Below are 18,283 nucleotides of genomic sequence, written 5' to 3' on the forward strand. Positions count from 1 at the left end.
ATCACAAACTAGTAAGTTACTAATGAAACCAGAAGTCTTTATGAACAGGATGGTTAGTGAGTTTTAAGAGGAGCTCAGATGGAGATGGAGTTGGTGAGGTTTGAAACAGTTTATATAAGGTTACTTTCCAAAGGTTGTGGTCATGGAGATTGAAAGATGAGAGATGAGGTGCAGAAGGATAAGAACCAGAGAGCAAGATAAAGATGTCAAAAAAAGAGGAGAGAGGCGAGATGAATTAGGGTAAGAAGGTGAAAGCATCTAGAAACAATAAATAAGTAGCGAAGTCAAAACCTCAATTTCAGTTGGTAGTGCACATTATGTAAGTGGTAAATGTATATTCACTTCAGTATAGTTGTTGCAGGAAGGGAATTTGTATATTACAGCACAATCCAAACATGAGCAGAATTGAGGAGTTTCAGTTGTCCTGCAGGAAGAGAGATTGTATGTGGAACACAGTAGTATGCATATAACTTGGCTATACAGCCAACGTTTTTGAGTGTGCTGTGTCACATTTCGGGACTGCAAACCTCATGGTGGTATCAACAGAACAGGTCCAACAGTTACGGCTCACAGTTTGGCTGGATAAAGCCCATATATTGTAATGTGTTCTGAGTGGCTCTTGGACAGGAAGATCATTACATCTGATTTTGGTAAAAAGCTGAAACCTGCTTCTTCCCAACATTTTATTTGTATCATGATAAGCCTCCTCAGTCTCATTTGTAGTAGAAGACAGTGTGATGTGAGGTAGCATTGGTAGCATGTTGCTTCAAATCTATACACACTGTTTAAATTGCACTTAATCAGGGTTTAAATTCGAAGTTTAGCAGTAGAGAAAGGAATATAGAACAGATTTCTTTAAAAAATGCAGAAGTCAGATGACATTGAAGATTACTGTCAGTGAAGAGATTGGTATGAGTGATTGAACGTAGTATTTAAATGGTCAAGAGAGCTCAGTGAAGAGGGAAGTGGGCGACAATACACCATTCAGCCTCTAATAGCCAGGAGTATGTACACTTGTGAACTAAGAGGTTTGGATTAGGACATAAAATAGGACCTAGCACTAAAACATAAATGGCCCCCATTGGCAAATTACATTTTTCATAATCTCTTGCGAATCTAAAGTTTTATGCATTTGGTAAGGTTAATTTAGAGAAGGGCATTCTATAATTCCATTCCCACTTCTGGGCATCAGTTGTTAAGTGTGTGTGTGGACTAGGCGGACGCAACATGAAAATGTCACTAGTTTGACCTCTTTTCTACACACACTCATTCCTCCTCAGTAACAGTGCTGGCCTAGTAGCTGGTCCCTCACATCACAAGGTGTTGCTTTCCATCTTCCAAAACCCACCTCTACAAAAATTATCCCTTAATCCAGTTGTTTTTAACCCCTTGGGGTCTGGGACACCTACCGATGGGGGTCGTGACTGCTTAGACAATAAAATAATAAAAATTAATTAAGTGTATATAAATAATCACAATGTAAAATCGAAAAATGTTAAACGTTCAGTAAATGTGAAGGTAATTGAAATTGGAGGCTAAAAATTAAGTTGATATCATCAGATTCATTTGTGGGAGCAGTACAAGTGCATCAAACAGACTTTAGTGTAGATGGGTGGCCTCAATTGAATTTTGAAAAGCATCAACCTTCCCATTAGAAATTAAAAACGTATATACTTTGTAAATTTCATAAAATATCTCCTCGTTTATGCATTTGTTGATGAATCGTATTTCTGTAATATTGTGTATTGTTTTGCGGTTCAATTCATTGAAATTATGGAGGCCTGGGTCCCTCGATTCCACTAATGACTCCGTGATGGTCCATGAATTCCAATAATCATTCAGTGTGGGTCCCTGGGTTTAAGTAATGATTAAGTGGGGGTCCACATAAGTCGAAAGGTTAAACACAACTGCCTTAATCGATTCTCAGACATCCAGTGACAGGCAGAAAGCTCGGTTTCGGACACATGGCGGCAGCAGCTTCTGCCTCATTGTGAAGTGAATATTCAAAAGTGTGCCAAATGTAAGGCCTGTTATGTATCATGTTAATAGTGGAATATTTTAAATTTCTTTCTAAACTTTTTTTTTTTGTCTGTGAATGTTGCTGAGTAAAAGCCCAAGAAGGATGCTCTTCACCACAGGCATTTCTAAACATGCGGAACACTTGTTGAAATATCGCCTGCTGCTTCATTGGCAGTATTGAATAATTAGCATTAGACCACCAGCTCACCCTCATTGATTACTGGGCGCGTGGTAACCCTACTCGAGAGCTAGGCTTGAAAGGTGAGGCAGCTCGTGAGCTGATAGCCATGTCAGGGTGGGAGGAGGAACCCTTGCCTCAACCACCTACAAATCTGCCCAAAGCAACGCTGCTGCCTGCTTCTGCATTATTTTCGCAGGCCCTTCTGTACCAGAGCGTAATTAGTGCAGATAGAGAGGGATTTGTTTTACCATGCCAATCAGTAACTTGTTACCTGCCAATTTAAATAACAGACTTTATTGGGCAGGCAACAAGCCCCTTAGGAGAAAGGTGGGCAGTTAGTATTTTTCACCGACACTGTGATTGGCGATTCCCTCGCTAATGCCACCCATTCACCTCTGCGGGGATTACAATGACTTTGGGGTTAGCCCATGAACCAAATGAAACAAGTCCGCTGCTCCAGCATGAGGTTGCAGTGCCCCTGGAGCAGCTGATTGGATGTGCCACCCTTGCTGCCACAAGCAAAGCTTGCTGACAGGCAACATGGGGCCTGCCTACGGTCCAAAGGAAACAAGCCAGTTTTGGAGTGGCTACAGGCATGCCACAGTGATGGGAGGCTGCATTGGTGAAGGAAGGCTGCCACGATGCGGGTGTTAATAGTTTTTGGATTTGGCAGCAAGATTAGATAAAATATGGATTGTCTCTGCACCTCCCTAATCTTGGTGCAATCTCGCTACTCCACTATCTTCACCCAAAGGGGTCTTTGTCCCAACTTCAGATCTCCCACCAAGCGATGACCAATCAGAAACCTGTGTTTTCTCTGTGCCTGGTTTCTGCCTTCTTTTCATGGAGTAATACAATGCCAACTCTTCTTCCCACCACGACCTTCATGACATCACACAAAAGAGCATTGAATCCTCCTCTTTCTCATCCACTGCAGGTGTTGAGGTTTCTTTCCAAATCAACTAATCACTACACTACAACCGTCAAAATGTAAGCTAGCAAAGAATAACATTTTAAATAAGTAAACAGTGACTTTTGTATCTGAAACAGGAAAGGTTTATGCACAAACGGAAAATACAATATTTATTTCAAAATGACGCTGAGCACCTAGGCCTGCTCACTCTAACTTTAAATGCCCTTTGGCTAGATAAAGTTAATCAAATATGTATATGGTTCACTATGCTAAATATAAATGTGAACCTAATGAAACTAAGTGACCTCATTCAAGTACATAATTAATAAATCATATATGCTAGAGTTGATGTGGGACACAGATTAACATGCTATTTAAGCACAAATAAAAATGATTTATTGTCTTCAGATTTTACATTTTAATCAATACTCATTACACCCGTGTTGTGGCCTCACCTCCTCCAAACTTGACATGCCTGAGACAGGTAACTGGCCTTCCATGTGGGTGTATTAAGGCAGTGCCACATACAGACTGCTTTGACACAGCAGGTTGAGTGGCCCACGGGACCAACAAAATGGTCTCTGAGTCCAGAAAAAGGATCCACACTCTCGTTCTCTAAATCAGACCCATCGGCCAGTGCGTGATTGCCTTAAAGGCCAGTCAAACCCTGAACTGAGATAAATAAGGCAGGGAAACCATTTTTGTGTGCATAAAAGTGGAAAGGCCTTCCCTCATTTATCTCTTCTTCTTTCTGAAGTTGTGGGTGGGTTCCAGATCCCTGTCATGGGTTTACAGCAACCTCCCATTACTGGTAAGTTATCTCTGAAGGTTAAATGCCCTGCTTCTCAGATCTGTTTGCATCTTTCTGGTCCAAATCTGGACAGTGCAAACACCGATTCTAATCATTCTGATATTGATAAGTAAAGTTGGACAATCGTGGCATCTGTTATTTGTTGGGTTCACTGGTGCATTTTTCATATTATATGCCAAGTACGTTGTGTCACAGTATGTTGCGCAACTTGTATTTGGTTGACATTCTTGTTGCAGCTGTGCTCTGGACATGTGCCAAGCAGTTATACTATCTCTGGTTCACTTCTGAATTGTTTGATATTTTCGGTTTTTTCAGGTTGCTGCAGAGTTTGGATTCAGTAATAACGGGTTTTCTGTCTATCTGAACAGAAACAAAACTGGAGAGATCTCTCCCTCGCCACAAAAGTCGCTCAACGTGCTGAAAATAAAGTGAGTAAACTATGTAAGACTGGAAGGATAATAGGAAACTGAAGGGTTTTAGAATTGTTATGAGTGGGGTGGAAGTTCAGGAAAACAGAAGTTCCCTTCTCTGCCAAAGCATGCCAGCTGACATTTTCAGAAGTTGCACAGATAATTTTATTTAAAAACCTAATGGTAATTACATAGGTAGTAGATCATAGTAAAATTGATAGTAAGGTACCTTGAAGTCAAGCGTGTTGCTAGATCCAATACCATTCACGGTTGGGGTCCATTACTGCACTTTTTAAAAGGGATGTTTGCCAACGCAAGTGCTTAAAACATAATATTTTACAGAGGAAAAAAAGAAATTTGTCTACACTTCAGCAGTAACAAAAATTACATTGCAACAATCTTATATAGAAAAGATAAACCTGATATTTTAACATTGCTGGTCGCTATGTTTATTTCGTTTTACTTACTTTTAAAGCATGGACTTCACTTTGCAGCGCCTGAGCAATGAACACAGTAAATAAATGCAAATTACAAGAATGCAAATAACTGTCTATAATCTCTGTGAGTGGATCCAGACTCACCCAACATAATCACTTTGTTGTACAGAGCAGATGGTTGCCAGTGATTTGAAGGCCTTATAAATAACATGAAACTTAAAAAAATGCAATGCCTCGGGAGAGAACCATTATAATAGAACTAAACAAGTAGAAACGCGGCTATATTTGAGAGAACCACCATAATATAACTAGAGAAGCAGAAACCTGGATATATTTGAGAGTTCCAACCAATAGTTCAGCTGACACCTTTTTCTAAAACTTTCTCATCTTAAAATGTTTTTGTTATTCGTCTTAACAACGCTACCCCTTATAACTTTGTCTGGCACATCCCACCTAGCTGATGCCATAGTTCACGTTTAACTGAGAAAAATAGAATGTTTGATTTAATCTCAGCCACTCTTAATTAGTCTTGGTCTTATTCTAGTTCATTTTCATCCCACTGTGACGCACCAGACATAGATCAACTATTTGGAAATCAAACATGCCTGCTTTAGTAGGCATGGTCCGGCCTGAACTGCTAGAGCACATCCTCTGTGAATGTGAACATAAGCAGTTCCAGACTGGTTTCAACCATGTAGACCTATTTAGTGAGGCGCAGCTTGAGGTCTGATGCACCGGCAGGGAAGGGGCCCACAATTGGCCATACAATTGCACTTAAAGTGTCTCACTTTGAAAAACATCAAAACGATGGGTGGAAAGCTTAAATTAATTTCAGCCACTGTTAATTATTCTGGCTGATCATATTTCTTCTCTCTGTGCCACTAAGACTGGGACCAACCACGCTCACGTTTAATGCTCAAGTAATTTCCTGTCTTCCTTTCTGTGATTATTTTCTGGCATGCCTGTAGCTGGAGAGAGTCATTTCCATATGGGTCCATGCCTTTTGACTGCAGGGTCCTCTCATAAATCCTTGCCTCTTTGTGTGTGTCAGATGCCAAGTGACAATTTATCTTCATCACCTGTTGCTTAACAGCAAATGTTTGTAAATTATGCCAGTTTAAAATTCATGAAATCATGTGTGTTACCAGTGATTTTCTGATTGGCCTTTACATATGTCGAGGATATTGTGACGTGCCAGCCTGATAAGCTTTTTTGTGTGTACATTTATGGACTAAGTGTCGGATTTTCTGGTCTCTCTTTTGCTGAACTCGGTTTCCTATGTTTTCTCTTTTCCTATGTCTTTGATGCAGCTCTATGCCTGGATTCCCATGGGGGAATTTTTAGTGCTTCGAGTCACTGTGGATAGGTTTGGTTTGTGGGATGCATTTTTAATCGGGTCAAGGTAGCAGCTTTCTTATTATCGTTATTACTGTGCGTGCTCCCTGCTTCATACTGATGATGAGGATGACCTGTAACTCTGTCTTTTCTCAACTGACTGGAGCACAAGAGTTTATGGTATGCATATCCCTGCTCCACAAATCAAGCTACATAGAGACATTGTCATGCACTGTGTACCTTTTCAAATAAGTTTTGTGGAGGAAACCTTTTGTCATTCATGGAGACCAAAGCCCATTCGTGTATTGGTATAATTTGATGTGATTTAAACGGGACTATATTGTCCTGGCCAGGCTGGAATCGAAAATTGTTAAAATTTGTAGTTTAAAGTTCTGCAAATTTATACTGGAAACAAATCTGATCCAGAGAGAGAGTCCTTATAGTATGTAGCTTCAAAAACCCATAAGAACATATACAGCAATTGATTTAAATCCCATTGTAAACTTCAACAACCCATTGAAAACTCCTATGTCCTGAAATTAAAATGTGATCTCACATCCGGTGCCTTCTTTACTGATTGTCAACCAGATCTCAATGTTTTTGTGTATCAAATGGGAGCTGGGTCTCACTGGAAGTTTTTGGAGACATCTGCTCCACTTTTCAAAATTTAATCTCTACACCCCTTTATACCTCTTTAGGGGAATCCATCCTTGGCGTCCATTTTTCAGGATGCTTTTACTAGATCTTGGCACTCCAGTGGGATAAAAGTTGCAGGGCAGCCATTTGATAATCAAGCTTTTAGTACCTTTGCTGTCCTCCAGCAAGAATATGGCCACCCTCATAATGATTTTTTTGGATATCTCCAGGTTGGGGATTATTTCCAACATAATGATGTAAGCAAGATCATCAGTACCAATTTGGAGTTATCATACATACATTTGGATGATAGTAAATTTACTATTCAGATGCTCTATCATCTAATGACCACACATAAAGAGGAGGAGGATCTTGGTACCCTTGTACAAAAATGGAGCTTTATGATCGGTTTGCCTGTCCAGGCATCTGAGATTAGGGGGTTGAAATGTCCAAATCCTTTGTTGTCTCCTTTAACCTGAAGTTGTAATATTTTAGAATCCTTTGTACGCTGTGTTATACACCATAAAAGGTAGATAAATGGGGTCTGAATAAATCTGGCATATGGAGAGATTGCCCAAGATGTGGGGATATATGCTGCAGATATAGTCCATATGTTTTCTAGCTGCCCGCTCTTAACATAATACTGGAACAACATGACTCCGCGTCTTTCTCAGCTCTTGGAGGTTGATGTACAGCTAACTGTTAAAGATATTATGCCGGGCTAGAAAGAAGATATAGTCTAATATATATCTGTACCTACATCTGTTGCATTAATCATGGCTTGCTTATGTGTTGCTTAGGAATGGAAGGCGAGTGTACCCTCCACATTCTGTCAGTGGAGGAGGGCATTACTAAGGCAGGTTCGTGTGACGGAGGTTGCAATTCTCTGGCTTAGAGGCAAAAAAGGAGCTAAATGAACGAATCAAATCTGGGCTGCCTTCACACGATGTTAGAGATCTTTCATGTGTTTTTACTCATTGGGCTTCCGCCCTTTTTCCTGTTTATGAATATGTGATATGAATTATGATATATGGAGCATAAGTATGTAATTATGGGTAAAACTGATCTATTTTGGCTCATATGCTTGTTTGGCTTTCTTGTCTCACTTTTCCCTTTCCTCTCCCTTCTTTTCTTTGATGGTGTTTGTTTTCTAGTTTTTGAATATATTTTAATGAACCTTTTTTACCACATCCTATTTCCATTAAAAAAAATACTTCTAGTTTAAAGTTCGTCACTTTTAAAGTGGAAGCAAAACGGATACAGAGAGTCCCTATAGTATGGAGCTTCAAAAAGCCACAAAAACGTATACAGCAATTGATTTAAATCCCATTGTAAACTATAATAATCCATTGAAAACTACAATGTCCTGAAATTAAAACGTGAACATTAATAACCAGTAAAAACAAAAAAGCTATAAACTAAGTACCAAGCCCCCAGAAATAGATAACAGCCGAGTGGAATTCAATCATTGGCTATTATTAGTGCAGAGCTGGTAATTTTCAGACTCCCCAGATATAGGAAGCGACCACTCGATAGATCATTTGAAGGTCTGCTCTGTAACAGATAATCCCTGGTAGGAAAAGTGACAAGCTGGAATTTTAAATAAAGAGGATGTCTGATTTCTGCCTAGATATGTTACCGTTTATTTCCCATGCCAGGTTCATACAGTCTGATATGCATTTTCCCTCGGGCACCAGGGCATGCTTGAGGATACAATCATTTGGACAGACCGCGCTCTTCACGTTCCTGTGCTTGAAGCTTTACTTAGGTCTGAGTACATGTCTCACCAGAGGACCGTAAACGAGGTCTTGGTGCTCGATCCAAAGCGTTGCAGACCCGGCAAGCGTACCTAAAGTCGGACATGGAAGAACATATGTAAATAGTACGGCTTAGGTTTCATGATTGCGGAAAGATTCTTCAGTAAGACCGTCTGCACTTGATGGGCCACCGCCAGGCACATAGACAGGTGGATATTTTAATTTCCTTCATGGGGAAAAATCTTCAGTGGATCCGTGTTCAAGCTGGCTCTAAATGATCACTGATGAGCAGTAATGAAAGCAGCAGCTCGTTTATAGATTTATTATTCGAGTTGGATGTGTCCCAGATTGCCCCTGAAGTAATGTTACATGAGGATACCTTTTAGTTTTCCTATAATTAGCAGCCTTGTATTACGTTGCCTGATGTTTTGATTTTGGCAATATGCTTTGTTTTTTTTTTATCAGGAACAATAAAAAAACAGTGGACGCAAATTAGGGTACATTAATGGAGTGTGCTGTATTTTTTCCTGTTAGCAAAGGATTTTTTTCATGTTTTTTTGCTGGACAGCAACTACTACATTAAAAGCCCTCCCCGTTCCAGAAGGTCATTTTGCTCAAAGGCAGCCAGCCAACTAAAACAGTACTTTTTGTGGTTGCAAAGTCACAATTGGGAACGAACGAGCTTGGGTTCACAACTGTAGCAAAGCTTCTGGTTTGCTGATTGTTTTCGAATTAGGTCCATGTTTCCTCCTGTGTTGTTGTGAAGGGCTCCCTCTTTTTCTTTTTCTGCTGAAAGGCAGTGAAAGCGAAATCGTCCATATAGCATTCACAGCAGACTGCAGCATGAACCCAGCAAAGGCTTGTGTTCAGAACAGAGTTTTAGCTATGCCTTATTTTTTCCTTGTGTGGGTTCACTCTGCTGTCACTTTTTAGCAGAGAACTTAATTGCAGCACAGAAAGTGGAGGAGGCAGAAAAAGGGTTGTGACCATGATTTCTAGCAAAGCCTAGGAAATGGATAGCGGACATTGCCTGGAGTACCTCCGCCATCTTCATAAACCACTTTTGCACAACTGCATCTTATTCATTTTATGTTATCTATCATTTGTCAAAAAACGTTAGGGTATTTACACAGCTTAGAAGCAAGTGGTAGGATTTAGTTTTTACATTTGTCTGTACCTACATCAGTGACACTTGATGGGCAACTGTGAGGGGCTACTGATGTCCATGGCAAGTGCTGTGTTTGACAGCATTCTTTTTAACAACATTGTAATAATTTATGAATGAAAAAATAACATCTTGTGAGTATATTTGGGAAATGGTGTTCATATTCGTATTTAATGTAAAATATGTAGTATTTATACGCTTAATCATTAGTAGAAACATTTGAATATAATCTGCATTAGACAGGCTATATTACTTCATCGTCTCTCCCTCGCTTCCCTTCATTCCTGCCTCACCTGACACCCATACCACGTGATTCTTAATCACGGGTTTAAAAAAACCCTCCTCCCTTCATCCTCCTGTTTTTTTTCATTGTCTCACCTGAATTTCGGCGTGTGTGCCACGCACCTGCCATGTGCAGTCGTTGTTCCTCTCCGTCTTGGTTCGCTGGTCGGTCACGGCGGGACTGGGCCAATCTTTGTACTACTAGCCAGGAGGAGCTGTGTCTGGGAGTCGTAGTGTGCTTCCTTGCAGCGTCTCCTCATCCTGAGACCGGATGACGTGGTTACCAACACACAGTGGGTGGGGCTGTGTTTCTGGTGTCGAAGGCCAGCCTGGGAAGCTGCATCAATTGGGGGACAGTGCAGCTCCTCTGCTGTCAGTTTCTCATCAGGATTACATTGAGGGCCTCAGTGAAGGCCGTTTTTGATTGTTTTTCTTGCCGTTCTCTTTATTTTGGATTGGTTGGTTTGCTGCTCCCCTTCCTTATTGGTACTGGGGGCTTTGTTTCCTGTTATGTCTTTCACTTACTGATTGGTCTGGGGGGGGGGGGGGGGTGTAGGGGGCATGGGGGAGGAAGGCGTCTGCCTATATCTATGTGACTCCCTGCTCCATGTTCTTACTTGCCATTATGATGGGGAAGCGTGCTTCTAAAAGCATGCATGTACTGTCCTTTTCTGAAGAGGATGAACCGATTACTGTTTGCCGGAGCAGGTCCATGGTCCCTTCTGATCCTTCTGCTGTGCTCCCTGCGTCTGAGGTTCAGGCGATGATTGAGGCTGCTGAGGCCTGAGCTCTGGATGCCAGGGCTGAGCCCAAGCGCAGGGGTTCTCGTTCGACTGTGGGTCCAGTGGACACTCCCTCTGGGGACTTTTTGCCTTCTGAGGCGGGCCGTCCTTCTACCTCTACGATGAAGTTTGTGCTTAGAGAGGAGGTTCCAGATATTCTGAAGGAAATCTGGGAGAATTTGGGGTTTGCACCATTCTTGTCCTCTGAGGCGGTAGAAGGTATGTTTCCACAATATGTTAAACCCCCCCCCCCCTCCCCCCTCCTTCAGTTTTTGCTATTCCATTTCATGGCTGGCTCAAGGACTTGCTCACTGGGGAATGGCGTGACCTGGAACGCTCTTCAGTTCTGTGCTTTCTGCAGAAACTTTATGCTCTGGAGGAGGGAGAGGACTCTCTTCCACACTTGGTTAAAGTGGACCCCATGTTGGCTACCCTGATTGGTCGTACGGCGATTAATCCTGAGGATTGTTATACTTCTGATGCTACGGACAAGAAAATTATGGGTGTGATTAAGGCGGCTTTCTCTGCGGAGAAGTTGACATTGATGGAAGGTGTTTATTCCACTTATGTGGCCCAGTCGTTGGTTTTGGACTTTGAGAAGCTGGACACAGCAGTCCAGCAGGAGACGTACTGTTCTGAATTACTGGTTCCTATGGAACTGCAGGCTAAGTTGTTGGCAGACATGTCTTTGGATGTGCTGAAGTCGTCTGCCATGGCAACTGGTTCTATCGTGTTGGCTGAGAGGAATTTGTGGATGTGCGACTGGAAGGTGGACTTTTCCGAGAAGTCTTCTCTCCTTAAGATCCAGTTTGAGGGTAAAATCCTGTTTGGGTATCAATTGGGCAGCATGATTACCAAGGCTTTGAAGGATCGGAAGCATCCTATTCCTTACAAGTGGAAGGTGTCTTCCTCCTCTTCTTACTCTCGTCACTTTTGTGATCCACCTTCTTCTCTTCTTCCTTTCGTTCCTCCAATCCTTTTAAAGGTCGTCAAAGGAAGTTCCAGCCGAAAAAGTCGTCCTCCTTGGCTAGCGCTAAGGAGGAGCTTGATTCCTTCAAGCAGAAGTCCTGAAAACGATTGCAGAGTAGCATCCATGCCTGTGGGCGTGAGACTTTTGTGTTTTCTGGAGACCTGAATTCCAGATGTGAAGGATCTTTGGGCCTTGACTATTGCCAGGACCGGCTATCGTATCCACTTTGTCACTCTGCCTCCCAGCTGGGGCAGCATTCGTACTCCTTTCCATGGGAACCCGTGGAAGAAGCAAGCTCTGCTTGATGGTGTTCAGACTCTCCTAGAAAAGAAGGCAATTGTTCCAGTTCCCTTGGAGGAATGAGGCCTGGGTTGCTACTCGATTCTTTTTCTGGTTCAGAAGGTGTCCGGTGGTTTCAGACTGGTTCTGGACCTCAAGAGCGTGAATGGGAGGGTCAAGACGGTGAGTTTGCAGTCCATATTTCCCCTGGTGGGGGTTGGGGACTTTATGACCTCCATGAACCTCCAGGACGCTTACCTCCATGTTCCTGTGGGTCTGGATCATCAGAGGTTTCTGAGGTTTGCGATAGGGGACTGCTATTTTCAGTTAGTTGTGTTGCCATTCGGCCTGAAGTCTCCCCATTGTTTCCCCCTCTCTTCTCCGATTCATGTCTCCCCTCAGATCCGGGGGGGACCTGTCTTGGTGGCTGGTCAAGGATCATGTGCTGCGGGGGTGTCTCTCTCCCCTCCTGCCCCCTTCATTGTCATGACAGATGCCAGTCTGTCGGGTTCGGGGGCCTGGATGAGGGTGCATCAGGCCAAGGGCTCTTTGTCCGAGTATCAGAGCAGAAGGTCTTCGAATTGGAAGAAGTTAGAGGCTGTACGCTTGGCTCTGAGGGCCTTGTCTCGGTTTCTGAAGGGTGTGGTTGTTCTGGTCAGGACAGACAACATTATGACTATGGCTTATGTGAACAGGCGGGGGGGATGGGGGGGGGGGGGGGGCAGGTCCCCTTCTCTGGTGGCGCAGAGTTTTTTCATTGGGGTTGGTCTCATCTGTTGGCGCTGTCTGCGATCCATATTCAGGGGGTCTCCAATACTCAGGCGGATGCTCTCAGCACAGCCATTCAATCCTTGGTGGATTTTGGCCTCCGTCTGGAGTTGTTTGTGGAGCGTAAGGTGCGCTGGGGTGCCCCTGTGATGGACTATTTTGCAAGTGTTCACAATGCCAAGGTACCTCTGTTTTGCTCTCGATGTCGGGAGGGTCTTGCTTGGGCGGTGGGTGCTCTTTCCCTGCCAGTGGCCTCTGGGGCTTCTTTATGAGTTTCCTCCCTTTCCCCTGCTTTTCAGGTCTGGAAGTTGGGGGCGTCGGTCATTCTGGTTGCTCTCACTTGGCCCCGGGCCCCTTGGTTTTCTCTCCTTTTGGAGATGAGGATGGTGTTGGAGTGGTTGTTGCCCCTGAATCCCTCTCCCTTGGTGTTTCCGGTGTTGCAACAGGATGTTCTGTCCTGGATGTGCTTGGCGGCCTTGAGGCTGAACGATTAGGTCTCCTGCATAAGGGGTTCCTGCTGGTTTGACCTCAACTCTGCAGGGGGCTAGGTACTCTTCTACCAGTAAATCTTACTTGCGGCATTTGCGTTCATTCAGTAGGTGGTGTCAGGGTAAAGGTTTGGACTCTACATCTTCTACCTTGTTTGGTGTGATGCTGTTTCTGCAGGAGGGGACTTCTTTGGGGTTAAAAGTTGCCTCCTTTAAGCTTCAGTGGCCTGTGAGTAAGGCTTTTTAGAGTTCTTGGGGCAATCTTTTGGCTCCTGATGGTTTGGTGGGGCTGCTTTTCTAGGGGTTGCGTAATGTTCCTCCTTCTCCTCGGAAGCACTTTCATTCGTGGAACCTGTCTTTGGTTTTGGAGGCCTTGATGGCTCCTCCTTTCGAGCCCCTGGTTTCTGTGGTTTTAAGTTTGTTGTCCCTTAAGACTTTCTTTTTGTTGGCAATTTCCTCCGCCCGGCATTTGTGTGAACTGGGCGCTTTCTTTCGAGCTTTCTTTTTGTAGGGTTTTTGAGGACAGAATCAGTTTGAGGCTTGTCCTTTCCTTTCGTCCTAAAGTTGATTCCCAATGCCATTGAGATCAGGAGTTAATTGTGCACTCCTTTTTTGAGTCTCCTCCTTCTGAGCTGGAGGTGCGACTGCATTCTGTGGATGTCAGGAGGGCTCTCCTGATTTATTTGGATAGGGTGGCTTCCCTTCAGGTTTCCGATTCCCTGTTTGGGAATTTTGTTTCAGTTAATAGGGGTTTGCGTCCTTTCACTTCTTCCTTGAGTCTGGGTCGTTGCACAAGGTTTATGTCTGCCTCTTGTGCCGAGGTCCAGGGGTCTTCCATTTCTGAGATCTGCTAGGCACCAACTTGGGCTTCTCCTTGGTCTTTTGCCTCTCATTACCGGATTGTGCATGAAGTTGACCGATCTGAGGTTTTTGGGTCCAAGGTATTATCCGCTATGTTTCCTGAACAGTAAGCTTTCCTTTTTTGTCTGTGTTGTTCAATAAACATTTTTTTTTAAGTAACTCTTTTTATTGAAAAAGTGACAGCAAACCAGCTACAATAACCAACGCTTCAATCGGCACTTGTTCATTCTTTACATTTACTCCAGTATTGGAACATTCATAGATTTCCATGCTTGTATCATTCCCCGTCGTCGGAATGGGAGTCCCCAGTATACATAAAGTAGCAATAGAAACCATTACCAAAACAGAGCCTAGGCCCATTCTTGTTTTGTAACCTATCCACCTCTTTTTGTAAAAGAGACCAAAAAAAAAGAACAACCAATCAGAATAGCCTTACCCTTTAGAACCCTCCTGAGAAATGCTCAGAACCTCAGATTTTCTACCGCACGTTGTGCAAGGGAGTCTCCACTGAGCTCTGAACAGTTTTTTCCTGTCAACTTTGATTCTACAACTTTACCAGTTTTTCTTCAACAACTTCCTCAAGATGTCTGATAAGGAGAAGAAGGCCTTCTTTAAAGCCTGTTGTAAGAAGAGGTTATACATTGAGGACCAGCACAAAGACTGTATTTACTGTCTGTACCCAGACCATAAGGCTACAGACTGTAAAATATGCCGCACTTTTTCCACCAAGGCTCTGCGAGACCGTGAAGGGCGTCTTTTGACCTGGCTCCAGAAGCTGAAATCAAGGAAGGAGCCAGTCTCCAGTGATAGTGACGAAGCATCCTCTGCAACATCTTCCATAAGGTCTGTGAAAAGGGGTAGAGCTTCTCCTTCTGAGAAACGCCCTGGTAAGGCCTTAAAAAAGATCACTGATAGGTCTGAAGGGCTGAGTCCTGTCGAATCTCCTCACCGAGGTGTAAAGGAGAGGGAAGGACTGTCAAGAGGAGTAATTCCTGAGAGGAAATCCAGTTCTGTTCCTCCAACTTAACCTCCTACGGCTCCAAAGACCTTCAAAAAGCCCTCCTCGTTGTCTTCTGAGGTGATATCCACGAGAAACGTGCACTGGTCGACGACGCTGTTAACGACTGTCGACGAAAGCTTCAAAGGTACAGTCTTCGTCTTGAGCCACTTCGACGGGCTCGTCACGGTGGTTTCCTCATCTCTGGCTCTCACAATGGGTTCCGCGTCGACGACTTCAATGCCGATACTGATTATATCGTCGCCGATGAGTGTGACGACGCCAACTACGTCGACGACGACTGCTGGGATGATGACTGTTTCGTCGACTACGTCCATTTCTTCGTCGACGATACTCTTCTTCGACGGTGGACATTTTTTTGATTTCACTCCGAAAGCTCCAGATTACGCCTGGAATGACTTCACCCAGGAGGGTGACTCCTTTACCTCCTGCACTCCTCCTTTTAAGAAGAGGAATCGGAAGAGGAGGATGAACCTTTTGCTTATGCTAATAGCCCATCTCAACTGCACGTTAAGTGCCAGGACACAGATTCTGAGGGGGAATATGAAGATTATCATCAGTATGGTCCTTCCTCACAATATCCAGTATCAAGGGGACTACCAACAGGAGATGGTCTCGAAGCCGTGCTCCTTGCTAACAGACTTGCAAGCTATGCTGTTGGACTATAGGAAAGATTCGCCATACAACCTCCAGTTCCAGTTGTGGAGCCGGTTACTTCTGTTCCGTCTGGTTGCCCCTCAGTTGCCACCACCCCAGCCAATGCTGGAAGCTCAGGCTACACCACCTGTTGTGCCCCCTGTTCAGGAGGACACCTCTGATGACGACCAGGGCACCGTCACGATTCCGGATCCAGATGCTGAGTGGGATGATTATATCATTCCAGATCTGGCTTCTCCTGCTCCGCCACCGGTTGATTTCCCCCCTGCAGACATTGGGGGTTTCCATAACTTGATGGAGAGAGCCGCTAAACTATTTGACCTGCCCATGACCGAGGTGGAATCTGATTGCTTCCTTTACGACTTTAAGAAACCTTATAAGAAATCAGATACGTTCAATACCTATTGTTGGTCATGTCTGGGATGAAGGTTTAAAGGTAATGCAAAATCCAGCCACGGTCATTCCAGATCTGCCTCGCCTGGAGAAAAAGTATAAGGCTCCAGATGATTGCCCAGCCTGTTTGACCAGCCAACCTAAACCGGACTCGGTCATCTCGCAAGCTGCCCAGAGGAAGTCGAAAAATCCTTCAGCTCCCCTTACCACTCCTCCGGATAAGGAGGGCAGGCGTCTTGATAATGCAGGCAAGCGGTTTTCATCTATGTCCAGCCTGCTGGTTAGAGCTGCTAACGCCTTGGCTATACTCGGTCGCTACGATTGCCAAATGTGGTGCGACCTTCCCCCTATCTAGACCAGTTGCCGGAAGAAGGAAGCAAAAAGGATTCTCCAAGAGGGTGAGATAACATCTGCAAAAATCATTGACTGTGTAATGGATTTTGCAACGACTGCTTTCCGCTCCTTGGCTGGCGCAGCTGTCCTTCGCCGGCAAGGCTGGCTGCGGGCTACTTGGTTTCGTCCGGAGGTCCAAAACAAGATCTTGGGTCTGCCTTTTGATGGGGAAGCGCTCTTTGGAAAGCATGTAATGATGCACTTCAGGATATTAAAAAGGATACGGAGACCGCCACATCCTTAGGGACTCTGCAGTACCGCAAGGTTCCATTCCGAGGAGCAAGAGGAAGAGGTAACACAACTTACAAGGGAGGATATCAACAACAGCGATATTCCTTGTATGGTTCCCAGTCACAAACCTACCGGCCGAACTACAATCAGCGGCAGAATCAATCCTCCTCTTTCTCTCACTCAAACAACAGAGGAAGACAAGTACGCCAGAGCAGAGACTCCTCTAAGCGTCAATAGCGGCTTGCTGGCTCTGACTGCTGTCCCTTCTCCTCCTGTGTCATCAGTGGGAGGCAGAATTTCATATTACCTCCGCAACTGGCAACGAATAACATCGGACCGTTGGGTGCTGAAAATCATTCATTACGGCCATACTCTGGAGTTTGTCCAAGCACCACCATCCAAGCCCCCTCGCGCCACTGTATCAAAACATCTCCGTCTTCTACGGTTGGAGGCCCATCAAATGATCCTCAAAGGAGCGATAGAACCGGTCCCTATCTCTCAGCGGGTGGAGGGTTTCTACTCACGGTTCTCCCTGATCCAGAAGACTTTAGAAAAGTGTTGCCCTATTCTAGATCTGAGGTAGCTCAACACCTATCTCATTAAACAATCTTTTCGAATGGTTTCTCTACAGGACATTCTTCGTCTTCTGAACTCGGGGGATTACATGGCCACATTGGATCTCGAGGACGCTTATTTTCACGTACCCATTCGTCCAGCTAACAGGAGGTTTCTTCGCTTCATAGTAGCCAAGAGCCAAATTTCAGTTCAAGGTTCTACCATTTGGACTCCGATCTGCTCCGCGGATCTTTACAAAGGTGTTAGCTCCGGTAGCAGCTTTTCTTCGAAAACAAAAGCATCAGGTCTTCCCTTACCTGGACGACTGGTTACTGAAAGCTCCTACCAGGCAGTCAGCACAAGAATCAGTCATAGCATGTACATGCCTGTTCGACAATCTCAGACTAACTCTCAACAAGGAAAAGTCTTCTCTCTGTCCATCCAGAACAGCCAGATTTCTCTGAGCCATTCTGGAAACATCCATAAACAAAGCTTTCCCGACCTTGGAGTGGCAAGAAAAGCTGATAACCATGGCCTCCCAGTTGTTAAAAAGACAGTCACTTTCAGTTCGCCTCTACAAGTCCCTTCTGGGGTCCATCTCCTCCTGCATACCTCTAATTCCTCACTGCAGGTTGCGGATGCGTCCACTCCAGGAGGAGTTGGACCTGCAGTGCCACCAAGTCAACGGATCCTTTGACGACAGGATCTCAGTTACCATGGCCATGAAGAACGCCGCATCATGGTGGATGAACCAGGACAACATTTCTCAGGGCCTGTCCTTCAGGATCGCCCCAGCTCCTCACATATCTACAGACGCCTCACTAGAGGGCTGGGGAGCAGTGTTACAAGACCTTCATGTCAGCGGCCGCTGGCTACCCCAACATCGTCTTTTACATGTCAATCTGCTGGAGCTCAGAGCGATTCTCCTGGCCTTGCAGGCCT

The 18,283-nt window shown here is 44.4% G+C and overlaps 1 protein-coding gene across 2 annotated transcripts in view; it reads left to right on the forward strand.

Moving 5' to 3' along the window:
- The window catches only part of NPLOC4 (NPL4 homolog, ubiquitin recognition factor), a 453,775-nt gene that overhangs the window by 88,668 nt on the left and 346,824 nt on the right, over positions 1–18,283 (forward strand). For both annotated transcript variants that reach the window (XM_085617373.1, XM_085617374.1), the window contains exon 3: positions 4,240–4,352. In XM_085617373.1, the coding sequence (XP_085473499.1) occupies positions 4,240–4,352 (113 nt within the window). The remainder of the gene's footprint in view (positions 1–4,239; positions 4,353–18,283) is intronic.

Source organism: Triturus cristatus, chromosome 7 (genome assembly GCF_964204655.1).
Source record: "Triturus cristatus chromosome 7, aTriCri1.1, whole genome shotgun sequence".
Taxonomy (NCBI): domain Eukaryota; kingdom Metazoa; phylum Chordata; class Amphibia; order Caudata; family Salamandridae; genus Triturus; species Triturus cristatus.